The sequence below is a fragment of the Callionymus lyra genome, chromosome 6 (genome assembly GCF_982586985.1).
Source record: "Callionymus lyra chromosome 6, fCalLyr1.hap1.1, whole genome shotgun sequence".
NCBI classification, from domain to species: Eukaryota; Metazoa; Chordata; class Actinopteri; order Syngnathiformes; family Callionymidae; genus Callionymus; species Callionymus lyra.
The window spans coordinates 3,949,516-3,974,336 of record NC_141823.1 but is presented as its reverse complement, the minus strand read 5'-3'; the positions used below and the strand labels follow the sequence as shown (position 1 = coordinate 3,974,336).

Here is a 24,821-nt window from a genome sequence, read left to right as displayed (position 1 = left end):
ATGAGTAACGTTGTGATCCCTCAGGTGGGCGGGGCCTCCTGGACACGCAGCCCCACTGGGTGTCGGCTCTGGCGTGGCCCGAGAACGAGTCGGACTTCCTGTGGGCCGACAAGGCGGTGGACTCGCTGCTGGTGGGCCGGATGGACGGGTCTCTGGGCCTGATCGAGGTGATGGAGTCCAGCATGCAGCGCGTGGAGCTGGAGCACTGCTACAGGAAAGACGGTAGGAAGCGTTTGATGACATCATCAGCGCTGGACGCTCACCCGTCCTCGTCTTCCGCTCAGTGGCCGTGATGGACATCGCCTGGTTCTGTGAGGACAAGCCTTTCGCCGTCGGATACTCGGACGGAAAGATTCTGATCGGAACCAGACATGCTTCGGAACACGGAGCCGTCGTGGTGATCGATGCTCATCAGGTGTGTGTTACACAAGTTCACAAAACAACTACACACATGCAGACGTGTTGACTCACAATTTTTTATTGTAAGAAAACACCGTTATTCCCCGAATAATACTATGAATTATATTTTTATTATGAGAAATAGTTAATAAAACAATAAACTTTGAAATACATTTAAAATAATGTAGCGAACATTTCTGCTTATTTATGAGATTTAATTTAAAATATTTATATTTCCTGCACAGAAAAGATAAATAAAAAAACATTCTACAATATAATAATAAAGCGACCAGAACACACACCTACATAAACACCTTCACACACCCAACACATAAACACACACAAAAACATCCACAAGAACACACAAACAAACACATATTTACACGTAAATCCACACATACGCAGAAAACACACACATAAACATATGTAAACACACACTCACGTTAACACATACCTTAGCACACACACACATTAACACAAATACAAAAAATACTCGTATTAACAAAAATGTTAAAACACACACACGCATGCATTAACTCACATATGTTAATACACACACACACACATTTTAACACCAAACACATTAACACACACACAGATAAACCCACACAAATATACACACACACTAACTCAGATGTTAATACACACATTAACTCACATATGTTAATACACACACACATTAACACATATGTTAATACACACAGATATATGTCCACACACATATTAATACACATATGGTAATACACAAACACATTAACACACATGTTAACACACACACAGATAAACCCACACAAATATATAGACACACTAACTCAGATGTTAATACACACATTAACTCACATATGTTAATACACACAGATATATGTCCACACACATATTAATACACATATGTTAATACACACACACATTAACACATATGTTAATACACACAGATATATGTCCACACACATATTAATACACATATGGTAATACACAAACACATCAACACACATGTTAACACACACACAGATAAACCCACACAAATATATACACACACTAACTCAGATGTTAATACACACATTAACTCACATATGTTAATACACACAGATATATGTCCACACACATATTAATACACATATGGTAATACACACACACATTAACACATATGTTAACACACACACAGATAAACCCACACAAATACAAACACACATTAATACACATATCTTAATACACACATACATTAACCCACATAAACACGCAAATACACACACATTAACACACATGTTAACACACACACACATAAACGCACACAGTGATACACTGACCTACTCAAGGTCACACCCTAACTGTTGGTTCTGGCTCTCTGACCCGCACAGGAGTCTGTCACCAGCATCAGGTGGAGTCCTACGGGTCACATGATGCTGACCTGTGGCAAAGAAGACACGGTGAAGCTCTGGGCCGGTCCAGACCTGCACCTGGACTCGGGCTGGCGGTGCCTGCAGATGTTCCGGCAGCCGTCGCAGGTCAACGGCGTGGCCTGGTGCGGCCTGACGGGCCGAGGTCCGGATCCCCTCAACATGTTCGCAATGTAGGTGACCCTCGGAGTGACCCGGGTCTGGTTCTGAACCCGTCGTGCGATTCTTACAGATGCTGTCAGAGCGGCCTGGTCTCGGTCTGGACGGTGCCTCAGCTGGTGGAACACTTCCAAGAGTCTTCCGGTTCCGAAGGAGGCTGGGAACGCGGCGCCAAACCCGGCACAAAGGTCGGTCCTCCTTAAGTTCTGACCCGATGAATCCGGGACTCATGCGTGTGTGTGCTGCAGTCTCCTCACTGGACCGAGGGGGGCGCCACCTGTGTCTTCCAACTCAAGGGTCACCTGACCCCCGTCAGGACTCTGGCCTTCAGCCCCGATGGTCTGGCTCTGGCCTCTGGGGGAGTCGGGGGTCTCATGAACATCTGGTCTCTCAGGGTACTGTCCTGCACTTGGACCACAACTCTTCAGCTGGACTCACACCTTCTCTGTCTCCTCAGGACGGGTCGGTGGTCCAGACGGTCGTGGCTGGTTCTGGTGCCATCCAGAACATAGTCTGGATCCCTGAGGTGGGCGTGGCCGTCTGTTCCAACAGGTCTAAGGTGCGTGAAGATCCTCCTGAAGGTTTATTAGTTTAAAGGTCAACTATAGTGTGTTGTTGTGAGGTTGTGTCATCAGTATGTGTTTATGTGCATGTGTGTGTGTGTTAAAGTGTGTATGGGCGTGTGTGATGTGTGACTTTATTTTATTATCAGTGTGTGTGTGTTGTTTTGTTGTGTGACTCTATTGTATCATCAGTGTGTGTGTGTGTTGTTGTGTGATGTGTGACTATTGTATCATCAGTGTGTGTGTGTTGTTGTGATGTGTGACTCTATTGTATCATCAGTGTGTGTGTGTTGTTGTGATGTGTGACTCTATTGTATCATCAGTGTGTGTGTTGTTGTGATGTGTGACTCTATTGTATCATCAGTGTGTGTGTTGTTGTGATGTGTGGCTCTATTGTATCATCAGTGTGTGTGTGTTGTTGTGATGTGTGAATCTATTGTATCATCAGTGTGTGTGTGTTTTATGGATGTGTGACTCTATTGTATCATCTGTGTGTGTGTGTTGTTGTGATGTGTGACTCTATTGTATCATCAGTGTGTGTGTGTTGTTGTGATGTGTGACTCTATTGTATCATCAGTGTGTGTGTTGTTTTGATGTGTGACTCTATTGTATCATCAGTGTGTGTGTGTTGTTGTGATGTGTGACTCTATTGTATCATCAGTGTGTGTGTGTGTTGTTGTGATGTGTGACTCTAGTGTATCATCAGTGTGTGTGTGTGTTGTTTTGATGTGTGACTCTATTGTATCATCAGTGTGTGTGTGTTGTTGTGATGTGTGACTCTATTGTATCATCAGTGTGTGTGTTGTTGTGATGTGTGACTCTATTGTATCATCAGTGTGTGTGTTGTTGTGATGTGTGACTCTATTGTATCATCAGTGTGTGTGTTGTTGTGATGTGTGACTCTATTGTATCATCAGTGTGTGTGTTGTTGTGATGTGTGACTCTATTGTATCATCAGTGTGTGTGTGTTGTTGTGATGTGTGACTCTATTGTATCATCAGTGTGTGTGTGTTGTTGTGATGTGTGACTCTATTGTATCATCAGTGTGTGTTTGTATAAAACTGTCTTTTCATTGACATATTTACATTAGAAAATGATCTCAAGATCCGCTCACTGGAAACCACACCCACTCTTCTGTGATTGGTCAAACATGGAGGTTTGTCACCGCACGCCATTAATCCGAGAAATCTCCACCTCCAAGGGACTCGTTGTATAAACAAAGCGTGACTACAGCTGGAAGAGGAGTGAAGCCATTATTACGTCATAATGGACTCTCGTAACCTCTTGTTCGTCCAGATTTCAGAGCAACTTTATAAAGTAATAAGTAAAACATGGTCATGATGAGAAGTTACTGCGTCTTGAAGAACATTCACTACATGACACCAGAGTTTTCACTTTAGTTGACCTTTAACTTTGAGATGATTATTAAAACACATGGTGGTCACGGGGGTCTGTGTGCAGGACGTGCTGGTGGTCAACTGTCACAAGGAGTTCCTGGCCTCCCATCACGGTCTGGCCACCTGCCGCACCGCCCTGAAGCAGCAGGGCGTGATGGGCCTGAACTCTGCTCCGTGTATGAAGGCCTTCCTGGAGCGACTCCCGGTCATGCTGCAGGAGCAGTACTCCTACGAGAAGGTGGGTCCAGGACGGGCTCGGACCTCCGTGATCTCACCCCCGTGTCTCTGCAGCCTCACGTGGTCTGCGGCGAGCAGCTGGTCCACAGCCCCTACATGCAGTGTCTGGCCTCTCTGGCCGTGGGACTGCACCTGGACCAGCTCCTGTGCCGGCCCCCCGTGCCCCCCCACCTGCAGCACCACCTGCCGGAGTCGGCGGCCGCCGCCTGGAGCGCCAGCGAGTGGGCGTGGCTGGACTGCTTCTCCACCACGGTGAAGGCGGCGGAGGCTCTCGCCCGAGGCTGCGTCTTCCCCGACGCCTTCCGAGTGCCGGACCTGGAGCCGGTCTCCAAACAGGACCTGGACCTGCTCATGGTGAGGTGATGGTGGACGTGATGGAGGCTCATCTCTGACTCGTCTGATTGGTTCTCCAGGACAACGGCAAGTGGTCTTCAGGCATGGACGAGCAGATCATGTCGTGGGCGTCGACCAGACCTGAGGTTCTTACACTTCCTGCTTCTATAGTATCTGGAGCAGAATATTACCTTCATCTTTGTATATGGAGCTTAAATATTTTAAATTGAATTATTTCATACAAAAAAACATTAACTAAGAGTTAGATTTTTTTATTCCAATAATAGAAAAAATCTTAAAACAAGCCATTTAAATTAAAAATGTAATGTTTACTATACTACTAAACTATTATATTACTATACTACTACACTACTATACAACTAAACCACAACACTACTATACTGTAATAAAACTATACTACCATACTACAATACTACTATACAACTATACTACTATACTTCTGTACTACAATACTACTATAAAACTTTACTACTATACTTCTGTACTACAATACTACAACACTACTATAGTACAATACTACTATACTACAACACTACTATACAACTAAACCACAATACTGCTATACTACAATACAACTATATTACTATACTACAACACTACTATACAACTATACTACTATACAACAATACTAAAATACTACTATACTACAACACTACTATACTACAATACTACTATACGACAATACTACTATACTACTATACTAAAATACTACTATACTACAATACTGAAATACTACAATACCACTATACTACTATACTACAACACTACTATACAACTATACTACAATACAACTATACTAAAATACTACTATACAACAATACTAAAATACTAATATACTACAACACTTCTATACTACAATACTACTATACGGCAATACTACTATACTAAAATACTACTATACTACTATACTGCAATACTACTATACTAAAATACTAAAATACTACTATACTACAATACTACTACACGACAATACTACAACTATTTGATCAGTCTTTTGATCATCTGCATGTTGTTTGTTGCTCTTGTACTTTTTATTGATTTAATAAAAAAAAAATTTTTTAATTCTTTCATTTCGAAAATGTACAGTTTTTAATTTAATAAAAAAAACATACTAAAACTTTCAAATGAATGCTTCAACGACAACATCTCAACACGACTCTGATCAACACTCTTCAAGCACCTTCTCTAAGAGTTTGTGTCATGTGACCAGGACTGGCATCTCGGGGGGAAGTGTGACGTGTTTGTTTGGGGCGCCGGGCGACACGGTCAGCTGGCAGAGGCTGGCAGGAACACTCTGGTGCCCACGTCTGCCCCGTCCTTCTCTCAGGCTCAGCAGGTACACCAGCGTTTGTAGTGTCTAGTCCAGGGGTCTCAGAGTCACCGGGGTCACCAGAGGTCAATACTTGTGGAGACTGTAGACTGGGGGTCTTTCAGCTGTTTGTCTGATTTTATGAGTTATCTTAACCCTTGTGTTATCTCAGGGTCAAGGTGACCTGATGACCTGGAAACAAATGTGTTTTTGGTATCCCTTGTGTCACCTTGATTCAGAGACAACACAAGGGTTAATAAATCTGTTCCATCTTAAGTATTTCTTTGTCTTTTTATATGTTTTTTTTATGTATTTATATATTTATTTTATTGTACTTTATTTATTTAATTCATGGTTTGATTTGATTGTAATTCTTTTTTTTAGCTTTAATTTTATTTATTTATTTGATTGTAATTTATATTTTGTTATATTTAATTACATTTAATATTATTTTTCTATTTTATTCTAAGATGTTTTTGTATTTTTTTTATTTTATTACTGTTTGTATATAGTATTTAGATTATTTTCAATATTGTATATAGTATATCGATTTTTTCTAAATATTGTATATAGTATATAGATTTTTATAAATATTGTATATAGATTCCTTTTAAATATTGTATATAGTATATAGATTTTTTTTAATATTGTATTTATATATTTTTTTAACATTGTATATAGTATATATATATATATATATTTTTTTAATAGTGTATATAGTATATAGATTTTTTAAATATTGTATATAGTATATATATATTTTTTAATATTGTATTTATATATTTTTTTAACATTGTATATAGTATATATATATATATATTTTTAATATTGTTAATAGTATATAGAATTTTTTTTAATAATGTATATAGTATTTTTTTGTAATGTTCTTTGGGGGGGGGGTTACATTTAAAAAAAAAAGTATTCTATTGATTTATTTTGTATATTTTAATTTTAATTTGTATATTTTTTGGTTATTTTACTGTAGATTTAAGTTTGAATTCACACAAAATTTGATCAAATACGTATAAATGATGATTTGATTATTTTCCTAAACCATCATCGTTAGAACTTGTCACTGTGGCGACTTGTGTTCCAGGTGGTCTGCGGTCAGAACTGCACCTTCGTGATCCAGCCCAACGGAACCGTGCTGGCGTGCGGCGAGGGCAGCTACGGACGCCTCGGACAGGGCAACTCGGACGACCTGCACGTCCTCACCGTGGTCTCCGCCCTGCAAGGTGAGGTCACCTCGAGGTCAGGGAAGAAGACGAGTCACGCTCCTGTGGCTCCTCAGGGTTCGTGGTCACTCAGCTGGTGACGTCCTGCGGCAGCGACGGTCACTCCATGGCGCTGACCGAGAGCGGCGAGGTCTTCAGCTGGGGGGACGGAGACTACGGCAAGCTGGGCCACGGCAACAGCGACCGCCAGCGCAGACCGCGACAGATCGAAGCCCTCCAGGGAGAGGAGGTGGTCCAGGTGAGTGTGTGTGTGTGACGAGGAGTGTGTGGGCGCGCTGACCTCTGACCCCCCACAGATGTCCTGCGGGTTCAAGCACTCGGCCGTGATCACCGCGGACGGAAAACTCTTCACGTTTGGAAACGGCGACTACGGGAGACTGGGTCTCGGAAACACGTCCAACAAGAAGCTGCCAGAGAAGGTGAAGGCTCTGGAGGGCTACCAGGTGGGCCAGGTGAGACCCCAGATTTTTATACATTTTTAGGAGCCTTTTTATCAGATATTTGAAACTTGCTTTTGCTCTTAAAATTCTTCCTCATGATGTTTTCTTAGTGGTTAGTAGTTTTCATTGGAGTATAGATACTATTGTTTATAGTAGTATATTATATTAGTATTTATTTTATTAGTATAAAGTATAGATACTATTGTTTTAAAATATATTGTATTTAAGTGGAGTTTAGGGGTGAGAGAAAAAACAATATTTATTTATGGTTTATATTTGGTTTATTTTAATGAAGTGTGTATAAAATAATTAGATTTTTTTTTCATTGACAATTAACTTGGTTTGTTCATTTTATTGTTGCTATTAAACTTCCAGCCACTAGATGGCAGTAGTCATTATGTCCTTCACATCGTTTAGGAACATATTAAAACCTGGGAGGTCCCTGCGATGACTGAGGATGAGGGGATACAGTCCAGCAGCTTTTAAAGCTGATATTAATTTAACCTAAAGACAGTGAAACGTATATAATGCAAGTTTATTGAATCGTGAGATCATTGTATTACTACAGGTTTTTTAAATCTGAGGGAACATCAATTGCTATTATCATAGAAGGTTTATATATATATATATTATATATATTTTCTTATCAAGTTCTCTTGCTCAAGAGTTCTCTGAGTAAGTTCTGGAATCACTCCTAAGACAAAAGTCCTTCCTAGGAATGTTTTGTGTTTGTTTGGATGAATCTTCTGTTATAGATGTTGTTTTAAAAAGATATATATATAAATATATATATAAATTTAACAACGTATTTGTTTCTGATTCATTAACACATTTTGTAATCTATAGTTTTATTAACACAATCGCATAAAACTAGTTTTGAGCGTCCATGTGATCGCGGCTGATGGTTCCTCGTGTCTCCACCAGGTGGCGTGTGGACTGAGTCACACGTTGGTGGTCTCCGCTGACGGGACCATGGTCTGGGCGTTCGGCGACGGCGACTACGGGAAGTTGGGAATCGGTAACTCTACCTCAAAGTCGTCCCCTCAGGTAGGTCTTCAGGTGGTTCCGCTGCTGCTGTTGCCGCGGCGACGTAACGGGAGTGACTTCCTCAGAAAGTGGAGGCGCTGTGCGGCGTCGGCGTCAAGAAGGTGGCGTGTGGATCCCAGTTCTCCGTGGCGCTGACCCGGGACGGCAAAGTCTTCACCTTCGGTCAAGGTGAGCCTCGGATCCTCCTCCGCCCAACGGGTCTCAATTCTTCTCCTGATTCCAGACCGCCTGATCGGACTGCCTGAAGGCCGGGCCCGGAACCACAACCGTCCGCAGCAGGTCCCGGCTCTGGCAGGGGTTCAGGTCCAGGAGGTCTCTGTCGGAGCAGAACACACCGTGGTGCTGGCCTCCACCGGGGACGTCTACACCTGGGGCAGCAACTCCGAGGGACAGGTACGACCGTCGCCGTGACGACTGTCACGGTCAGCCTTTCATCAAGTCGCAACGGTCACCATAGCAACCAGCATAATGGCCACACTGATGACCATGAGTGACCTTTGACCCCATGTACATGACAAATCTCATCATGTTCTCAGAGTTTCTGTCTGAACTATTGTGCGTCAGAACTGTTGTGTTGTTTCCTTGAGGGAGATGTTTAGAAGATAAAAGCTCATTTAAAAGTATAAGAATAATTGCTGAGGCTGATGCTGTGGTGGACAAATCAAGCCCCCCATCAAGTCGACCAGAACCTTCCAGTGAAGTATTTCAGGAGGTAAACAGAAGTAAAGTTCAGAAGAGTTATTTATGGTGACCAGAAGAACTTTACAAAGTCTGAAAGAAATTTCCCAAAACAACGAATTTCAATTTTCTGAAAAAAATGTACAAACTCTGAATGATTTAATTTCAATTGAATTTTAATTTATTTTGATTTTAATTCATAATTTTCTGAAACAAAAGTACATTTTTATGAAATAAAATGACAAACTCTGAATGTTTTTCATTTTAACTTGATTTTAATTTATAATTTTCTTACATTTTTAAAACAATTTAGTAATTTCCTGAACCAACTCGACCAAGAGATTGTGAAGATGTTGTTGTTTGTTCTTCCGGGTCACGAACACATCCATGAACACGTTGTTTCACCAGAATAACGGTTCTGTCCACAGCTGGGTCTGGGTCACACCAACCACGTGCGCGAGCCGACCCTGGTCACGGTTCTGCAGAACAAGAGCGTGAACCAGATCTCAGCAGGACGCTGCCACAGCGCCGCCTGGACCGCCCCGAGTGTCCCCCCACGAGCCCCGGGTCAGTGACCCGCTCAGACACACACACACACACACACTAACATCATCGTCTCCTCTCAGGCTCGTCCGTCCACCTCCAGCTGGGTCTGCCCGGGTCGGTCCCGCCTCAGTACAACAGTCTGAAGGAGCTGAACATGGAGGTGGTCCGAGCTCGACTCCGCCTCCTTTATCACTTCTCTGACCTCATGTACTCGTCGTGGAGGCTCTTGAACCTGAGCCCCAACAACCAGGTCTCACACACACACACACACACACACACACACACACTTACACACACTAATATGTACACACACCAACACACACTAATATATACACACACACCAACACACACTAATATATACACACACACCAACACACACTAATATATACACACACACCAACACACACTAATATATACACACACACCAACACACACTAATATATACACACACACCAACACACACTAATATATACACACACACACACACTAATATATACACACACCAACACACACTAATATACACACACACACCAACACACACTAATATATACACACACACACCAACACACACTAATATATACACACACACACACTAATATATACACACACACCAACACACACTAATATATACACACACACACACACACACACTAATATATACACACACACCAACACACACTAATATATACACACACACACCAACACACACTAATATATACACACACACCAACACACACTAATATATACACACACACACCAACACACACTAATATATATACACACACACACTAATATATACACATACACCAACACACACTAATATATACACACACACCAACACACACTAATATATACACACACACACCAACACACACTAATATATACACACACACTTATATATACACACACACACCAACACACACTAATATATACACACACTAACATTAACACAAACTAACATTTAACAAAACAAACATTTAAGTACATACTTACATCAACACACAAATATACACACACACCAACATACAAATATACACATACCAAAATCAACACACAAATAGACACACACAGCAACATCAACCCTTATACACTAACATCAACACACACTAATATCTTACATACACACACAGAGAAAGATACACGGACAACCACACAAACATACACACACAGACACACACAGAGAAAGATACACGGACAAACACACAAACACACAAACAAACACACACTAACACACACATACACACACAGATACACGGACAAACACACAAACAAACACACACTAACACACATACACGGACAAACACACACCAACACACATACACACAGAAACATTGACTTGGTAACAAACACACACAAATAAATACACACAGCACAGACGCACACACAGAAACATAGACTTGGTAACACACACACTGACACACACTCATGTTGTCGACTCTCACCTGCAGAACTGTCTCTCTCACTACAACGCTGGCACCTGGGGTCTGGTTCAGGGTCAACTGCGCCCCCTGCTGGCGCCTCGAGTCTACACTCTGCCCATGGTGCGCTCCATCGGGAAGACCATGGTCCAAGGTCGTAACTACGGGCCTCAGATCACCGTCAAGAGGATCTCCACACGGTGGGTAAGACCCCCCCCCCCCCGAGGTCTCGTCCACTCACCTCTCTCTGCCAGCAGGGGGCGCAAGTGCAAGCCCATCTTCGTGCAGATCGCCCGGCAGGTGGTGAAGCTGAACGCCGCCGACCTGCGTCTGCCCTCCAGGGCCTGGAAGGTCAAGCTGGTGGGGGAGGGGGCGGACGACGCGGGGGGCGTGTTCGACGACACCATCACAGAGATGTGCCAGGTACGGGCGGGTCGGTTCTGTCGGGTCCGGGTCTGTGGGGTCCGGGTCTGTGGGGTCCGGGTCTGTCGGGTCCGGGTCTGTGGGGTCCGGTTCTGTCAGGTCCGGGTCTGTCGGGTCCGGGTCTGTCGGGTCCGGGTCTGTCGGGTCCGGTTGTGTCGGGTCCGGTTGTGTCGGGTCCGGTTGTGTCGGGGGTCTGTTGGGTCCGGGTCGGTCGGGTCCGGGTCTGCCGGGTCCGGTTCTGTGGGGTCCGGGTCTGTCGGGTCCGGGTCTGCGCAGTAACACTTGTCTTGGCAGGAGCTGGAGACGGGGGTCGTGGACCTGCTCATCCCGTCCCCCAACGCCACCGCAGAGGTGGGCTACAACCGGGACAGGTGAGTGGACCAGAACCAGACGCACCCAGACACTCACGCTCCGCTCCGGTCCGGTCCGGTCCAGGTTCCTGCTCAACCCGTCCTCCTGCCTGGACGAGCACATGCTGCAGTTCAAGTTCCTGGGGGTCCTGATGGGCGTGGCCATCCGCACCAAGAAGCCCCTGGACCTGCACCTGGCCCCCCTGGTGTGGAAGCTGCTCTGCTGCATCCCTCTGACCCTGGAGGACCTGGAGGAGGTGGACCTGCTCTACGTGCAGACCCTCAAGAGCATCCTGCACATCCAGCACAGTGACATCACCGAGGAGAACTTCCACGAGGTACACACACACACACACACACACACACACACACACACACACACACACACACACACACACACACACACACACACACAGACACACACACCTGTACATGAACACACACACACACACATTAACACACACACACATTAACACACACACACACCTACACATGAACACACACATTAACACACACACACACCTGTACATGAACACACACACACATTAACACACACACACACATGAACACACACACACACACACCTACACATGAACACACACACACACACACACCTACACATGAACACACACACCCCCACATTAACACACACACATTAACACACACACCTACACATGAACACACACACACACACATTAACACACACACCTACACATGAACACACACACCTACACATGAACACACACACCTACACATGAACACACACACCCCCACATTAACACACACACCTGTACATGAACACACACATGAACACACACACCTACACATGAACACACACACCTACACATGAACACACACACCTACACATGAACACACACACCTACACATGAACACACACACCTACACATGAACACACACACCTGTACATGAACACACACACCTACACATGAACACACACACCTACACATGAACACACACACCTGTACATGAACACACACACCTACACATGAACACACACACCTACACATGAACACACACACCTGTACATGAACACACACACCTACACAAGAACACACACACCTACACATGAACACACACACCTACACATGAACACACACACCTGCACACACATGAACACACACACCTGCACACACATGAACACACACACCTACACATGAACACACACACCTGCACACACATGAACACACACACCTACATATGAACATACACCTACACATGAACACACACCTGAACATGAACACACACCTACATATGAACACACACACACACACACACACACTTACACATGGACACACACATTCACACACCTACACATGAACAAACACCTGAACATGAACACACACCTACATATGAACACACACACACACACACACACACTTACACATGGACACACACATTCACACACCTACACATGAACACAAACCCAGACTTACACTTGAACACACACACTTACACATGGACACACACACGGAGAGACACGCGCACACTTACACACTCTTAACACGGGCACACACACAGACACGCACTTTTATCCTTTAACACACACACTATAACTTAGATACACAAAAAGAGACACACCATCATAGACACACACACACTAGCACAGACACTCACACACTAACAAAAACACACACTAACAAAAACGCACACTAACAAAAAAATACTTGCACACACACACTCACACACTAACAAAAACACTCACACACACACACACACACACACACACTAACACACACTCACACACACACACTCACAAACTAGCAAAAACACTAACACAGACTCACACACTAACAAAAACACACACTAACAAAAATGCACACTAACAAAAAAATACTTGCACACACACACTCACACACTAACAAAAACACTAACACACTCACACACTAACTGTGTCTCTCTTGCAGATGATTCCTCTGGACTCGTTCGTGGGTCAAAGTTCAGACGGGAAGATGGTTCCCATCATCCCCGGAGGAAACAGTATTCCTCTGACCTTCTCCAACAGGAAGGAGTACGTGGAGCGAGCCGTGGAGTTCCGTCTTCACGAGATCGACCGACAGGCGAGACGCGTTCAAAGCCGATCCATCGATGGATCGATCAGTGATACTGATGCAGTTCCGTGTCCGTCCCGCAGGTGGCGGCGGTGCGCGAGGGCATGTCGTGGATCGTGCCGGTGCCGCTGCTGTCGCTGCTGACGGCGCGGCACCTGGAGCAGATGGTGTGCGGCATGCCGGAGATCTGCTGCGACGTGCTGAAGAAGGTGGTCCGGTACCGCGAGGTGGACGAGCAGCACGCCCTGGTCCAGTGGTTCTGGCAGACGCTGGAGGAGTTCTCCAACGACGAGCGCGTCCTCTTCATGCGCTTCGTGTCGGGGCGCTCCCGGCTGCCCGCCAACACCGCCGACATCTCCCAGAGGTTCCAGATCATGAAGGTGGACCGGGTGAGTAAGGGGGGGCGGGGGGGTCCACGGTAGCGGTCTCTGACCCCGGTGTCTCCGCAGCCCTTCGACAGCCTGCCCACCTCGCAGACCTGCTTCTTCCAGCTGCGTCTGCCGCCGTACTCCAGCCAGAGCGCGCTCGCCGAGCGGCTGCGCTACGCCATCAACAACTGCCGCTCCATCGACATGGACAACTACATGCTGTCGCGCAACGTGGACAACGCCGACGGCTCCGACACCGACCTCTGAGCAACGTTTTAGGAGAAGCTGATGAGTTTTTATCAACAATTTCAGTTCAGAGACTTTTTCATCTTCATCATCATCTTCATCATCATCATCTTCATCATCATCATCGCCCGCAACAGTATTTATTGTCCGACTGACGAAACAATAAATCTCACAACTACAGACCTGAGGAGCCGCAGAGACGAGAGCTTTTTATTTTCGCTTCAACGTGCACGGAGGAATAAAGGGGGTGCAGGTGCTCTTCAAAACTTTGTGATCAAGAGTTGAAAATGACCTCTAAGAATTTTTTGGTTGGAGTATTAGTACAAGTCGTCTGAGCCGATACAAGTTTTACCTTCAGGTATATTTGTTACTTTATTATTCTGGCAAAAAAAGTTGCTTCAACAAAAAACGACTTTAAAAACTTTTTCACTTTGATTTAAAAAACATCTATTAAAATGTACTTTTTTTGATTGAAGTAACTTTTTTGCAATTCAATATTTAAAACAGTTACAACGTATTAAAAGTAACTTTGGTCGTAGAAACTGTTTTTAAACACTAAAAGATATTTAGGGTCGAAAGCAAGTTTTTTGTTTTTTTTACTCAATTACCTTTTTTATTGAAAATATTTTCTAATTGAAAATATTTTTTTCTGAATATTTCTTTTGATTGAAGCAACTTTTTGTTGTTGAAAGAATTATATGTACATTATATTTATTGATTGAAACACATTTTATTTCAAATAAATTAATTAAGCAACTTTTTAAATGAATAATAAAGTAACAAATCCAGCCAGATAAACGTAAACTACTTTTTAAAAACTAATTCTTGTTGAAATTGGTCAATTAAATTAGTTACAATAACATAAAACTACATTTTAACTTGTTAATAAGTTTCAAAGACAAATAAAAGGTTCTTAAGTGGAATAATGACAACAATAGCGAGTAAAGACTGTAATGAGGATGTAGTTCATATTCTTGTCCACACGGTGGCGGTGACGCGCCGTTAAGCTCTACGGAGACAGTAGAAGAAGCTGCGCAGGGAAGATGGTGGACGTGGAGGACGAGAGTATCCTGGCGTCTCTCTTCAGGGACTCGGTCCAGGACGCCTGGAGGGACAACCCGGACTTCACGGCCTACCTGTCCGAGCTGAGCTCGCTGGCTCTGGAGAACCTGGTCCGGGAGCCGGAGCGCCTGGAGGAGGAGCGGGACCAGATCCTGCAGCAGACCCGGGACCTGGCCTTCTCCAACTACCAGACCTTCATCCGGACCGCGGACTGCACCCGGGACCTGTACCGGGACTTCGGTCGCGTCGAGGACAGTGTGACGCGCCTGCTGGAGAAACTGCCGCGACTCGGGGAGCGATGCAGGTTGATGACGTCACGTTTACACGTAGCTTTGGTTTTGGACAAAATTAATAAAATAACAACTTTATAAAAAAAACATTATAAATATAAGTTTAAACATTTGATTTAACAGATTTAAGTTCGTCCCGTTATGACGTCATCGTTTCATTTGTTTACTTCCTGATTGACCGGTCCTATCAAAGTGTCCGCCCCCCAGTGGCGGAGATAGTAACTACAACAACACCCTCTAATACTATAGAAACTATTGTTTATAATGATTTAAATATTATATCATGATTTATATAGTTATTGTGTGTGTCATGTGTGTGTATCTAACAGTTGTGTGTGTGTATCTAACAGTTGTGTGTCGTGTGTGTGTGTATCTAACAGTTGTGCGTGTGTATATGTGTGTATCTAACTGTTGTGTGTATTTTACAGTTGTGTATGTGTGTATCTAACAGTTGTGTGTATCTTACAGTTGTGTCTGTACTTAAGTTGTGTGTGTGTGTGTGTATCTAACAGTTGTGTGTGTGTGTGTCTTACAGTTGTGTGCGTGTATCTTACAGTTGTGTGTGTGTGTGTATCTTACAATTGTGTGTGTGTATCTTACAGTTGTGTGTGTGTGTGTGTGTGTGTGTATCTTACAGTTGTGTGTGTGTGTGTATCTTACAATTGTGTGTGTGTATCTTACAGTTGTGTGTGTGTGTGTGTGTGTGTGTATCTAACAGTTGTGTGTGTATCTTACAGTTGTGTGTCTATCTTAACAGTTGTGTGTGTCTATCTTAACAGTTGTGTGTGTGTCTCTAACAGTTGTGTGTGTATCTAACAGTTGTGTGTGTATCTAACAGTTGTGTGTGTATCTTATAGTTGTGTGTGTATCTAACAGTTGTGTGTGTTCAGGGTGTTCATGCAGGAGGCGGAGCAGATCTCCATGTCCAGGAGAAGAACCAGTCTGACTCTGAACCGCCACACGGAGATCCTGGAGGTCCTTGAGATCCCGCAGCTGATGGACACATGTGTTCGTAACGGTTACTGTGACGAGGCGCTGCAGCTCGCCGCCTACGTGAAGAGACTGGAGAAGAAACACGCATCACTTCCTGTCATCCAGGTGAGTCTCACAGGTGTGAAGTGGAGCAGAGAGATGATGAGGATGAGGATGAAGGTGATGAAGATGATGAAGATGATGAAGATGATGATGATGAAGGTGATGAAGATGATGAAGGTGATGAAGAAGATGATGATGATGATAAGGACAATGATGATGATGATGATGAAGATGATAAAGCTGATGACGATGATGATGATGATGATGATAAGGATGATGAAGATGAAGATGATAAAGCTGATGATGAAGATGAAGATGATAAAGCTGATAATGATAAAGCTGATGATGATAAGGATGATGAAGATGAAGATGATAAAGCTGATGATGAAGATGAAGATGTTGATGATGAAGATGATAAAGCTGATGAAGATGATGATGACTTGTGTGCAGGATATGGTCGGTGAGGTCCGTCAGTCGACGCAGCTGATGTTGAACCAGTTGTTGCAGCAGCTGCGCAGTCAGGTGCAGCTCCCCGTGTGCCTGCGCGTGATTGGCTACCTGCGCAGGATGGACGTCTTCACGGAGGCGGAGCTCCGGCTGAAGTTCCTTCAGGCGCGCGGCTCCTGGCTCAGGTCCATCTTGGCCTCGGTCCCGGACGAAGACCCCTACACGCACATCACCAAGACCATCGAGGCCTACAGGGTCCACCTGTTCGACATCATCACGCAGTATCGCGCCATCTTCTCCGACGACGACCCGCTGATGCCGCTGGGCGGCGGCTCGGCGGTGAACGAGGGCGCCATCTTCCACGGCTGGGTGGTCCAGCAGGTGTCGGAGTTCCTGACCACCCTGGAGCAGGACCTGCAGCGCGGAGTCGGGGGGCGGCTGGACTCCCTGCTGGGCCAGTGCATGTACTTCGGCCTGTCCTTCAGCCGCGTCGGCGCCGACTTCCGTGGTCAGCTGGCGCCCATGTTCCAGCAGGTGGCGTCCAGGACCTTCCACGGCGCGGTGCGGGAAGCGGTGGACCAGTTCCAGGAGGACATGAACATGTACACGCTGATCTCTCTGCCCTCCGTGCTGGGGGGCAGCGTACCCCCGACGGCGCCCATGGTTCAGCCGGGCACCCTGCAGCCCCCCATGACTCTGCTGGACTTCCCGCCGCTGGCCTGTTTCCTCAACAACATCCTGACGGCGTTCAACGACCTGCGGCTCTGCTGCCCGCTGGGACTCGCCGAGGACGTGACCAGGACCCTGGAGGACGCTCTCAAGCAGGTGAGTCCGGTCTGTGGAGGTTCATCGCTCTCTCTCGACTATGGGGTCAAAGGTCAGGCGAGTTGCTCTGGTGGGCGTGGCTTAAGACTCCTCCTCCCTGTGCAGGTGACGCAGCAGGTGCTCTCCTTCCACCGGGCCGAGGTGTCGGCCTTCAGCCCGCAGGAGGAGCAGCAGTTCGTTCACATGTGCAGCGCGTACGCCGACGACATGCTGCCGTTCATCAACCGCTGCCTGCAGCTGCTGTTTCCTGCCTCGCAGCTGGCGCTGGTCCTCGGTGAGTCGAGTCAACAGTGTCTTCGTCCTTCATCGTGATTAGTGCTGTCAGGGTCCATAGTATTACTCCTGAGGTGTCTTTAATATTACTCTGCGAGGGACTGTAGTATTACTCCTGAGGTTAAATTCATATAACTCTGCGAGGGTCCATAGTATTACTCCTGAGGTGCCTTTAATATTACTCTGCGAGGGACTGTAGTATTACTCCTGAGGTTAAATTTATATAACTCTGCGAGGGTCCGTAGTATTACTCCTGAGGTTTCTTTGATATTACTCTGCCAGGGACCGTAGTATTACTCCTCAGGTGTCTTCAATATTACCCTGCAAGGGACCGTAGTATTACTCCTGAGGTGTCTTTAATTATACTCTGCAAGGGACCATAGTATTACTCCTCAGGTGTATTTAATATTACTCTGCTAGGGACTGTAGTATTACTCCTGAGGTGTCTTTAATTATACTCTGCGAGGGACCATAGTATTACTCCTCAGGTGTATTTAATATTACTCTGCTAGGGACTGTAGTATTACTCCTGAGGTGTCTTTAATTATACTCTGTGAGGGACCATAGTATTACTCCTCAGGTGTCTTCAATATTACTCTGCAAGGGACCGTAGTATTACTCCTCAGGTGTATTTAATATTACTCTGAGGGTCTGTAGTATTACTAGCTGCACCTGATAGAAAAGGTTTATTACTCAGTCATGTGATAAACGGTGATTAATCACAAAGTTCAGATAGTCAACGATGAACACGAGTAACTAATACTCTCTACTCTCAGGTGTTCCCGCCTCACAGCTCAGCAAGTATCAACATCTGGGCGTCGTCGACGTGAACCTCGTTCTGGAGCCGCTGGACTTTATTCTCCCTCAAAAAAGACACTTTGACGCCCGAGTTGAACGCGGAGCTGAGCAAGTTGAACTTTGACCCCACAGTTGTGGAACCTGATCTCGACCCTCAGGTCGCTGCTGAGGACGAGGAAGGGGCGGAGCCTCAGGAATGATAGAATATTTAACTGGTACATTTCTTTATTGCAACAAAATAAAAGGTTTTTGGGGTATTTTTTTCCGTGTAAATGTTCTGACCCGATAGTTCTTTTACTTCTTCTTCACGAACTTCTTGCGGGTGGCGTTGGGGTTCACCCGCCTCCTGCCGGCGCCGCACTGCCCGTCGCGCAGGTGCAGGCCGGCGGCGCGGCTGTAGATGTCGTTCTGAGAGAACGGCGAAGACCCGGAGACGTAGTCCGGGTCGAACACGTTGGTCTTCTGCCGGGCCTTCTGGGAGAGCCTCTGCTGCGGGAAGCGCTGGTCCTCCACCAGCTGGGGGTTGCTACCGTGTTTGCCCCCTTGTGGCAGCGGGAGGGAGTGCTGCGGACGAGAGAGCGGCGTCAGAACCCGTGGGCAGAACCGGGTCAGCGGAGACTCACCCGGAGCCCGCGTGTGTTCAGGACTTTGGGGTTCTTGGAGAAGTGCATCTCCAGACTGCCGTCCTGGGCCAGGGTCACGGCCACCTTCTTCAGGGTCTTGTTGCCGCAGTGAGGGCAGAACTGCTTGTTCATGTTGCTGGTGGTCCTGCAACGAGCGGCACGTCACACAACAGCGCCCCCCTGTGGTCGAGGCCAAGACTCACTTGAAGCAGGCGTGACATCGCAGGATGTAGTTCCTCGCCTGCTGGATCAACATCCCGTCCACCGACAGGACGTTGAGGCCGATCTGGACCAGGACGTTCTGGGAGACACGAGGACCGGCGTGAGGACCTCAGAGGATCGAGACCCTCGGCGAGTCACTGACCTGCATCGCGAAGTCCGTCGTCAAACACCCGACCTTGACCTGAGCCGGGATCCTCCAGTCGGCAGAATCCACCTTCACCTGCCCGATGTTGCTGGGCGTGATCCAGCCGCCGCCATCATCGTCTTCATCTTCATCTTCATGATTCTTCTCGTCCTTCTCAACATAACACGAGTCGTTCTGCTGGAGAAGAAGTCGTTCCAATCAAAAGGATTTAAAACCATTTCTTCCTCATTGAAAGATTTTCCTTTGATTCCAACAATTTTTTTATTAACTTTATTTGATGATTTAAATTGTATTTTTAATCACTTTAAAAAAACATTTATTGATCGAAGCATTTTTTGGTAAAATATTTTACTTTTCTGATTCAATCATTGAAAAAACAAAACATTGAACTTTTTATTTTTATTTAATCCATTTTGTTTTTTAAAACAATTGAAGATTTTTTTCTTAATATTTTTTTCTTAATATAATTAAAACCTTATTTTGTTACAAAAAATACATTAAATATGTATTTAAATGATGTAATTAATTTTGATTTAATTGAAACTACTTTCCTGATTGAAGCATTAAATAAAACATTTAAGCAACTTATTAATAAATATATCTTTGACTGAAAAGTATTTTTTTTGTTAACTTTGATCTACACTTTCAATATATATTTTTTAACTACATCGAAATATATTTGGACTTTTATACAATATATTGGTTTTATTGACGTGTTAAGATACTTTTTTAGCATTTAAAATATTGTCGATAGAAGCTCAATCGAACAGCAGGGGGCAGTAGTGGGCAGTAGGCGAGGAAGAGTTGTTCACCAGCACAGAGAGAAATACATCTTCATGACGTTTGTGGATCCAGATGGTGATTCTTAACAATAACAAATCATTTAAGTTTTTCAGTCGTTTCACTGAAGATCATGTGACCTTCACCGTGAAGGTCACTTGGATTCGAGCGCAAACTCCACAAGGACCAGTAACAACAACGGGTCAGAACTCACCAGCAGGTCCAGGAAGTCGTCTTCGATCACAGGAAGTGGATTCCTCCAGAACTGGAAGCTGTTGAAGGAGTCGCTCTGGGGTTCAGGTTCAGGGGCTTCTTTCTTCTCAGAGGCGTCTGAAGGTTCCTGAGGGACAGAAGACGACGACGAGGTGCGTGTGACGCGTGGACCGGGTCTGAGGCGGACTCACCAGCAGGTCCAGGAGCTCGTCCTGGATCAGGGGCAGCGGGGTTCTCCAGAACTGGAAGCTGTTGAAGGAATCTTCTCGCTGAAGGTCGGCGTCGCTCGACTTCTGCTCCGACGTCACTTCCTGCTCCGACGTCACTTCCTGCACCTGCACACGGCGGCGTCAGAGAAGCTCCGCCCACATCACAGGTCTCTTACCTTGGCGGGCAGGTGGAAGCCTGCGATGTTGACGGGAGTCTCCGGGTGGCGCTGTGTGCTGCAGACGTTCACCTGCGACACACAACAGTGTGGGGGGGACAGGAAGTGTGGGGGGGGGGGGGGACAGGAAGTGGGCGGTACCTTCATCTCCGGCTCCTTCCTCAGGTGCTGCGAGCCCTCGTGCTGCACCGTCAGCTGGTACGTCAGCGCCAGGACCTTGATGTCGGTCGCCGACAGACTCGGGTAGTCGCCCGTCTTCTTGGAGAACTCTGTGACTGAAGAGCTCAGTGTGAGGACTTGAGACCTCGGTTCCTGGGTTTGAATGAATCCACTGCCCGTGGTGTGACTTTATGTAAACAATGATGCTTTTATTTTTTAAACGGTATCAGAGAGAACCACGAACACTCTTATTTTGAAACAGGAAGAAAAGAATCAAGCAAATTTACCAAAAGAACATTAAAATATCACATTTATAAAAAAAGGTTTTAAATGCAGTTTTTGTTGTGATATGTTTAAGAACATCAGGAATCTGGGTTGAGTGTGTGTATTTGTGGGATGTGTGCGAGTGAGATTTCTGGGTTGTGTGTGATCAAAAGAGCAGTAGAGCTGGACGTCATCAGCAAAAATGTGATAAGAAACATCTGGAAATCTCTGAATGATTTTACCGAGGGGAATCAAGTACAGCAAAAACAATATAGGACCCAGAACAGAACCTTGAGGGACTCCACACAACAGATCTGCCGATTCAGACCTCATTTGATTGGCAGATACACTAAAACTGCGCCCAGAAAGGTAAGATGAGAACCATTCTAACACAGACCCAGACAGTCTTCATCCCTCAGTCTTCTCAGCAGGATCTGGTGATCAACTGTGTCAAAGGCTGAGGACAGATCCAAGAGAACCAGAACAGTGAATTTACCAGAGTCAGCCGACATCATGATGTCACTGGACACTTTCAATAAAGCTGTCTCCGTAGAGTGATGTTTACGGAAGCCAGACTGAAACTTCTCATGGATGTCGCTCTGATCCAGGAACAGCTGCTCAGACACCACCTTCTCCAAGATCTTAGACAAGAAAGGGAGCTTAGAAATAGGCCTGAAATTACTGAGGTCAGTTGGGTCTAAGCCTGGTTTTTTGAGCAGAGGCTCCACAATGGCATGTTTAAATGCATTGGGAAAAACCCCTGTGGAAAGGGAGAGGTTCACCATATTGGTAACCCAGGGGCCAATTACATCAAATACTTTGATAAAAAGCCTACAAGGAAGGACGTCATCTGAGCAAGAGGAGGGTTTCATCTTGTTCACTAGTGCTGAAATATCATCCAAAGATACAGCAGTGAAGGAGGACCAAGAGGAGGAGAGGGGCTCAGAGACAGTAGGGGTTCCAAACAAAGGGGGAGAGATTTTCTCTTTGATCAATTTAATTTTGTCAATGAAAAATCTCAACAATGCATTGCTGTCAGCTTCACAGAAGACAGGCGTGATTTGAGGAGCAGGAGACACGAGAGAATTAATCGTGTCAAACAAAACTTTGGGGTTTTTCCTATTTGTCGCTACCAGTTTTCTGATGTAATCAGATCTAGCAGTTTCCACCACCTCATCGTAAGAAGTCATCAGATCCCTGAGGTGAAGTCTGTGCACCTCAAGTTTAGTAGACTTCCAGAGACGCTCAGTCTTTCGACAAAGTCTCTTCAGACTCAGGAGATCTTCATTTGTCCATGGGCACCGTTTTTTCTGAATTTTCAAGTTCAATTTAACAGGTGCCACTTGATCCAGTATTTCAACACAATGATCAAATGGTTAATTTTGAATAGTGAAAATGATCAAATATTTAAGAAACATTTTCTTTTCAGATATAGTTTGTTTTATTTTTCTCCCAATCATTTAAAATACATTTTATAAATTCTTTACCTTTTAACTACAGACTTTTAATTCAACATTATCTGGCGACACAATTAAACCAACGATTTTATATTGAATTTAAAAGGATACAAATAAAAAAATAATGAATTTATTATCATTAGAATTATAATCGCAAACTCATTATGTTTAAATAAATAAAATCTTAATAAACTAAGAAAATTATTTAATTAAAAATAAAATTCTAGGTTGTATGTGTATTTCTGGGACATGTGTGTATATCTAGGTTGTGTGCAAATGTATATTTCTGGGTTGTGTGCGAGTGTTTATTTCTGGGTTGTGTGTGTGTATATCTAGGTTGTGTGCCAGTGTGTATTTCTGGGATGCAAGTGTGTATTTCTGGGATGCAAGTGTGTATTTCTGAGACGTTTGTGTATATCTAGGTCGTGTGTGCGAGTGTGTATTTCTGTGTGTGTGTTCCTACCCAGGCGCACATACTCCGGGCTCGGTTCCGTCCAGTTGAGCTCATACGGCAGAACCGCGAGACTCTTCCTCGTGGGTTTATCTCGGATCTCGTTCACAACATCCCTGAGTGTGTAGATGTTTTTACCGAAATTCTGGAAACAAAAACACACAACATGTGAGTTCACAGTACGTGGTGTGACGTCATCGACCCACGAGGCAAACAGATGCACATTGACGGACAGGTCAGCTGTGACGTCACTCGCTACATCCCTGACGTTCTCGATGCCAGAGTTCGGTCTCAACGACACCAGAACCGCGAGCAGAACCGACCAAAACACGCGTCCAGAAGCAGAGCCGCGTTCTCGGTTCCGTCCAGTTGAAACGGCGGCAGAACTGACCTGCAGAGACGCTCGTTTGATGAAAGCTCCTGCGTCTGCGACGACATGCTCGACCAGCGGCTCCGCCATGTTGACTGAGTCGAGCAGAGATGACGACAGAGGGAGAGAGTGCGCCGCTCGATGACGTCACAAAGATGCTCAACAACAATCTAAATTTAAATGTATGTGAGATATAATTTATTCGATGCTCTATTCATAATGTTTTTATATAATCAGATGTGTTTCTTTTATAGTATACGTTTAATGTTTATTTATTAATTTATTAAAATAAAGATTACTTCAATGAAAAAAATAAAAGGCTAAAAATGTCAAAATATTAACGCAGTACATTTTCTTAATAAAAAATGTTTTGTTTCGTTTAATCGCGAC

At 44.9% G+C, this 24,821-nt stretch overlaps 3 protein-coding genes across 7 annotated transcripts in view; 2 read left to right on the top strand and 1 right to left on the bottom strand.

The window, feature by feature from the left end:
• herc1 (HECT and RLD domain containing E3 ubiquitin protein ligase family member 1) overlaps window positions 1–14,828 on the top strand; it is a 73,777-nt gene extending 58,949 nt beyond the window's left edge. For all 3 annotated transcript variants that reach the window (XM_087793075.1, XM_087793073.1, XM_087793076.1), the window contains exons 55-79: window positions 25–222; window positions 285–415; window positions 1,755–1,966; window positions 2,026–2,140; window positions 2,201–2,347; window positions 2,410–2,511; window positions 3,977–4,150; window positions 4,204–4,503; window positions 4,563–4,628; window positions 5,714–5,839; window positions 6,909–7,047; window positions 7,104–7,285; window positions 7,344–7,499; window positions 8,412–8,534; window positions 8,600–8,702; window positions 8,758–8,927; window positions 9,641–9,779; window positions 9,839–10,008; window positions 11,207–11,376; window positions 11,434–11,599; window positions 11,894–11,970; window positions 12,035–12,287; window positions 13,875–14,027; window positions 14,102–14,407; window positions 14,468–14,828. In XM_087793075.1, the coding sequence (XP_087649201.1) occupies window positions 25–222; window positions 285–415; window positions 1,755–1,966; window positions 2,026–2,140; window positions 2,201–2,347; window positions 2,410–2,511; window positions 3,977–4,150; window positions 4,204–4,503; window positions 4,563–4,628; window positions 5,714–5,839; window positions 6,909–7,047; window positions 7,104–7,285; window positions 7,344–7,499; window positions 8,412–8,534; window positions 8,600–8,702; window positions 8,758–8,927; window positions 9,641–9,779; window positions 9,839–10,008; window positions 11,207–11,376; window positions 11,434–11,599; window positions 11,894–11,970; window positions 12,035–12,287; window positions 13,875–14,027; window positions 14,102–14,407; window positions 14,468–14,653 (4,064 nt within the window). In that variant the 3' untranslated portion in view covers window positions 14,654–14,828. The remainder of the gene's footprint in view (window positions 1–24; window positions 223–284; window positions 416–1,754; window positions 1,967–2,025; window positions 2,141–2,200; window positions 2,348–2,409; window positions 2,512–3,976; window positions 4,151–4,203; window positions 4,504–4,562; window positions 4,629–5,713; window positions 5,840–6,908; window positions 7,048–7,103; window positions 7,286–7,343; window positions 7,500–8,411; window positions 8,535–8,599; window positions 8,703–8,757; window positions 8,928–9,640; window positions 9,780–9,838; window positions 10,009–11,206; window positions 11,377–11,433; window positions 11,600–11,893; window positions 11,971–12,034; window positions 12,288–13,874; window positions 14,028–14,101; window positions 14,408–14,467) is intronic.
• An 833-nt stretch (window positions 14,829–15,661) lies between these two features.
• On the top strand, window positions 15,662–19,617 carry cog8 (component of oligomeric golgi complex 8). The gene is given in 6 exon segments (XM_087793069.1): window positions 15,662–15,998; window positions 16,875–17,082; window positions 17,470–18,291; window positions 18,397–18,565; window positions 19,341–19,429; window positions 19,431–19,617. Coding segments are annotated over 6 exon segments (1,743 nt in total). The 5' UTR covers window positions 15,662–15,675; the 3' UTR covers window positions 19,563–19,617.
• Window positions 19,570–24,535, bottom strand: nob1 (NIN1 (RPN12) binding protein 1 homolog). Of its 3 annotated transcripts, none has more exons than XM_087793070.1 (10): window positions 24,453–24,535; window positions 24,074–24,206; window positions 21,872–22,005; window positions 21,731–21,802; window positions 21,537–21,680; window positions 21,347–21,472; window positions 20,350–20,529; window positions 20,189–20,286; window positions 19,986–20,130; window positions 19,570–19,926 (listed from the first exon to the last, which is right to left on the bottom strand). In XM_087793070.1, the coding sequence occupies exons 1-10, from the start codon at window positions 24,519–24,521 to the stop codon at window positions 19,657–19,659; spliced, it is 1,371 nt and encodes a 456-aa protein (XP_087649196.1). In that variant the 5' UTR covers window positions 24,522–24,535; the 3' UTR covers window positions 19,570–19,656. The 3 variants fall into 3 exon arrangements, with proteins under 3 accessions (XP_087649196.1, XP_087649197.1, XP_087649198.1); XM_087793071.1 differs by having other exon boundaries at window positions 20,350–20,526; XM_087793072.1 differs by having other exon boundaries at window positions 21,537–21,674.
• Between the last annotated feature and the right edge of the window lie 286 nt (window positions 24,536–24,821).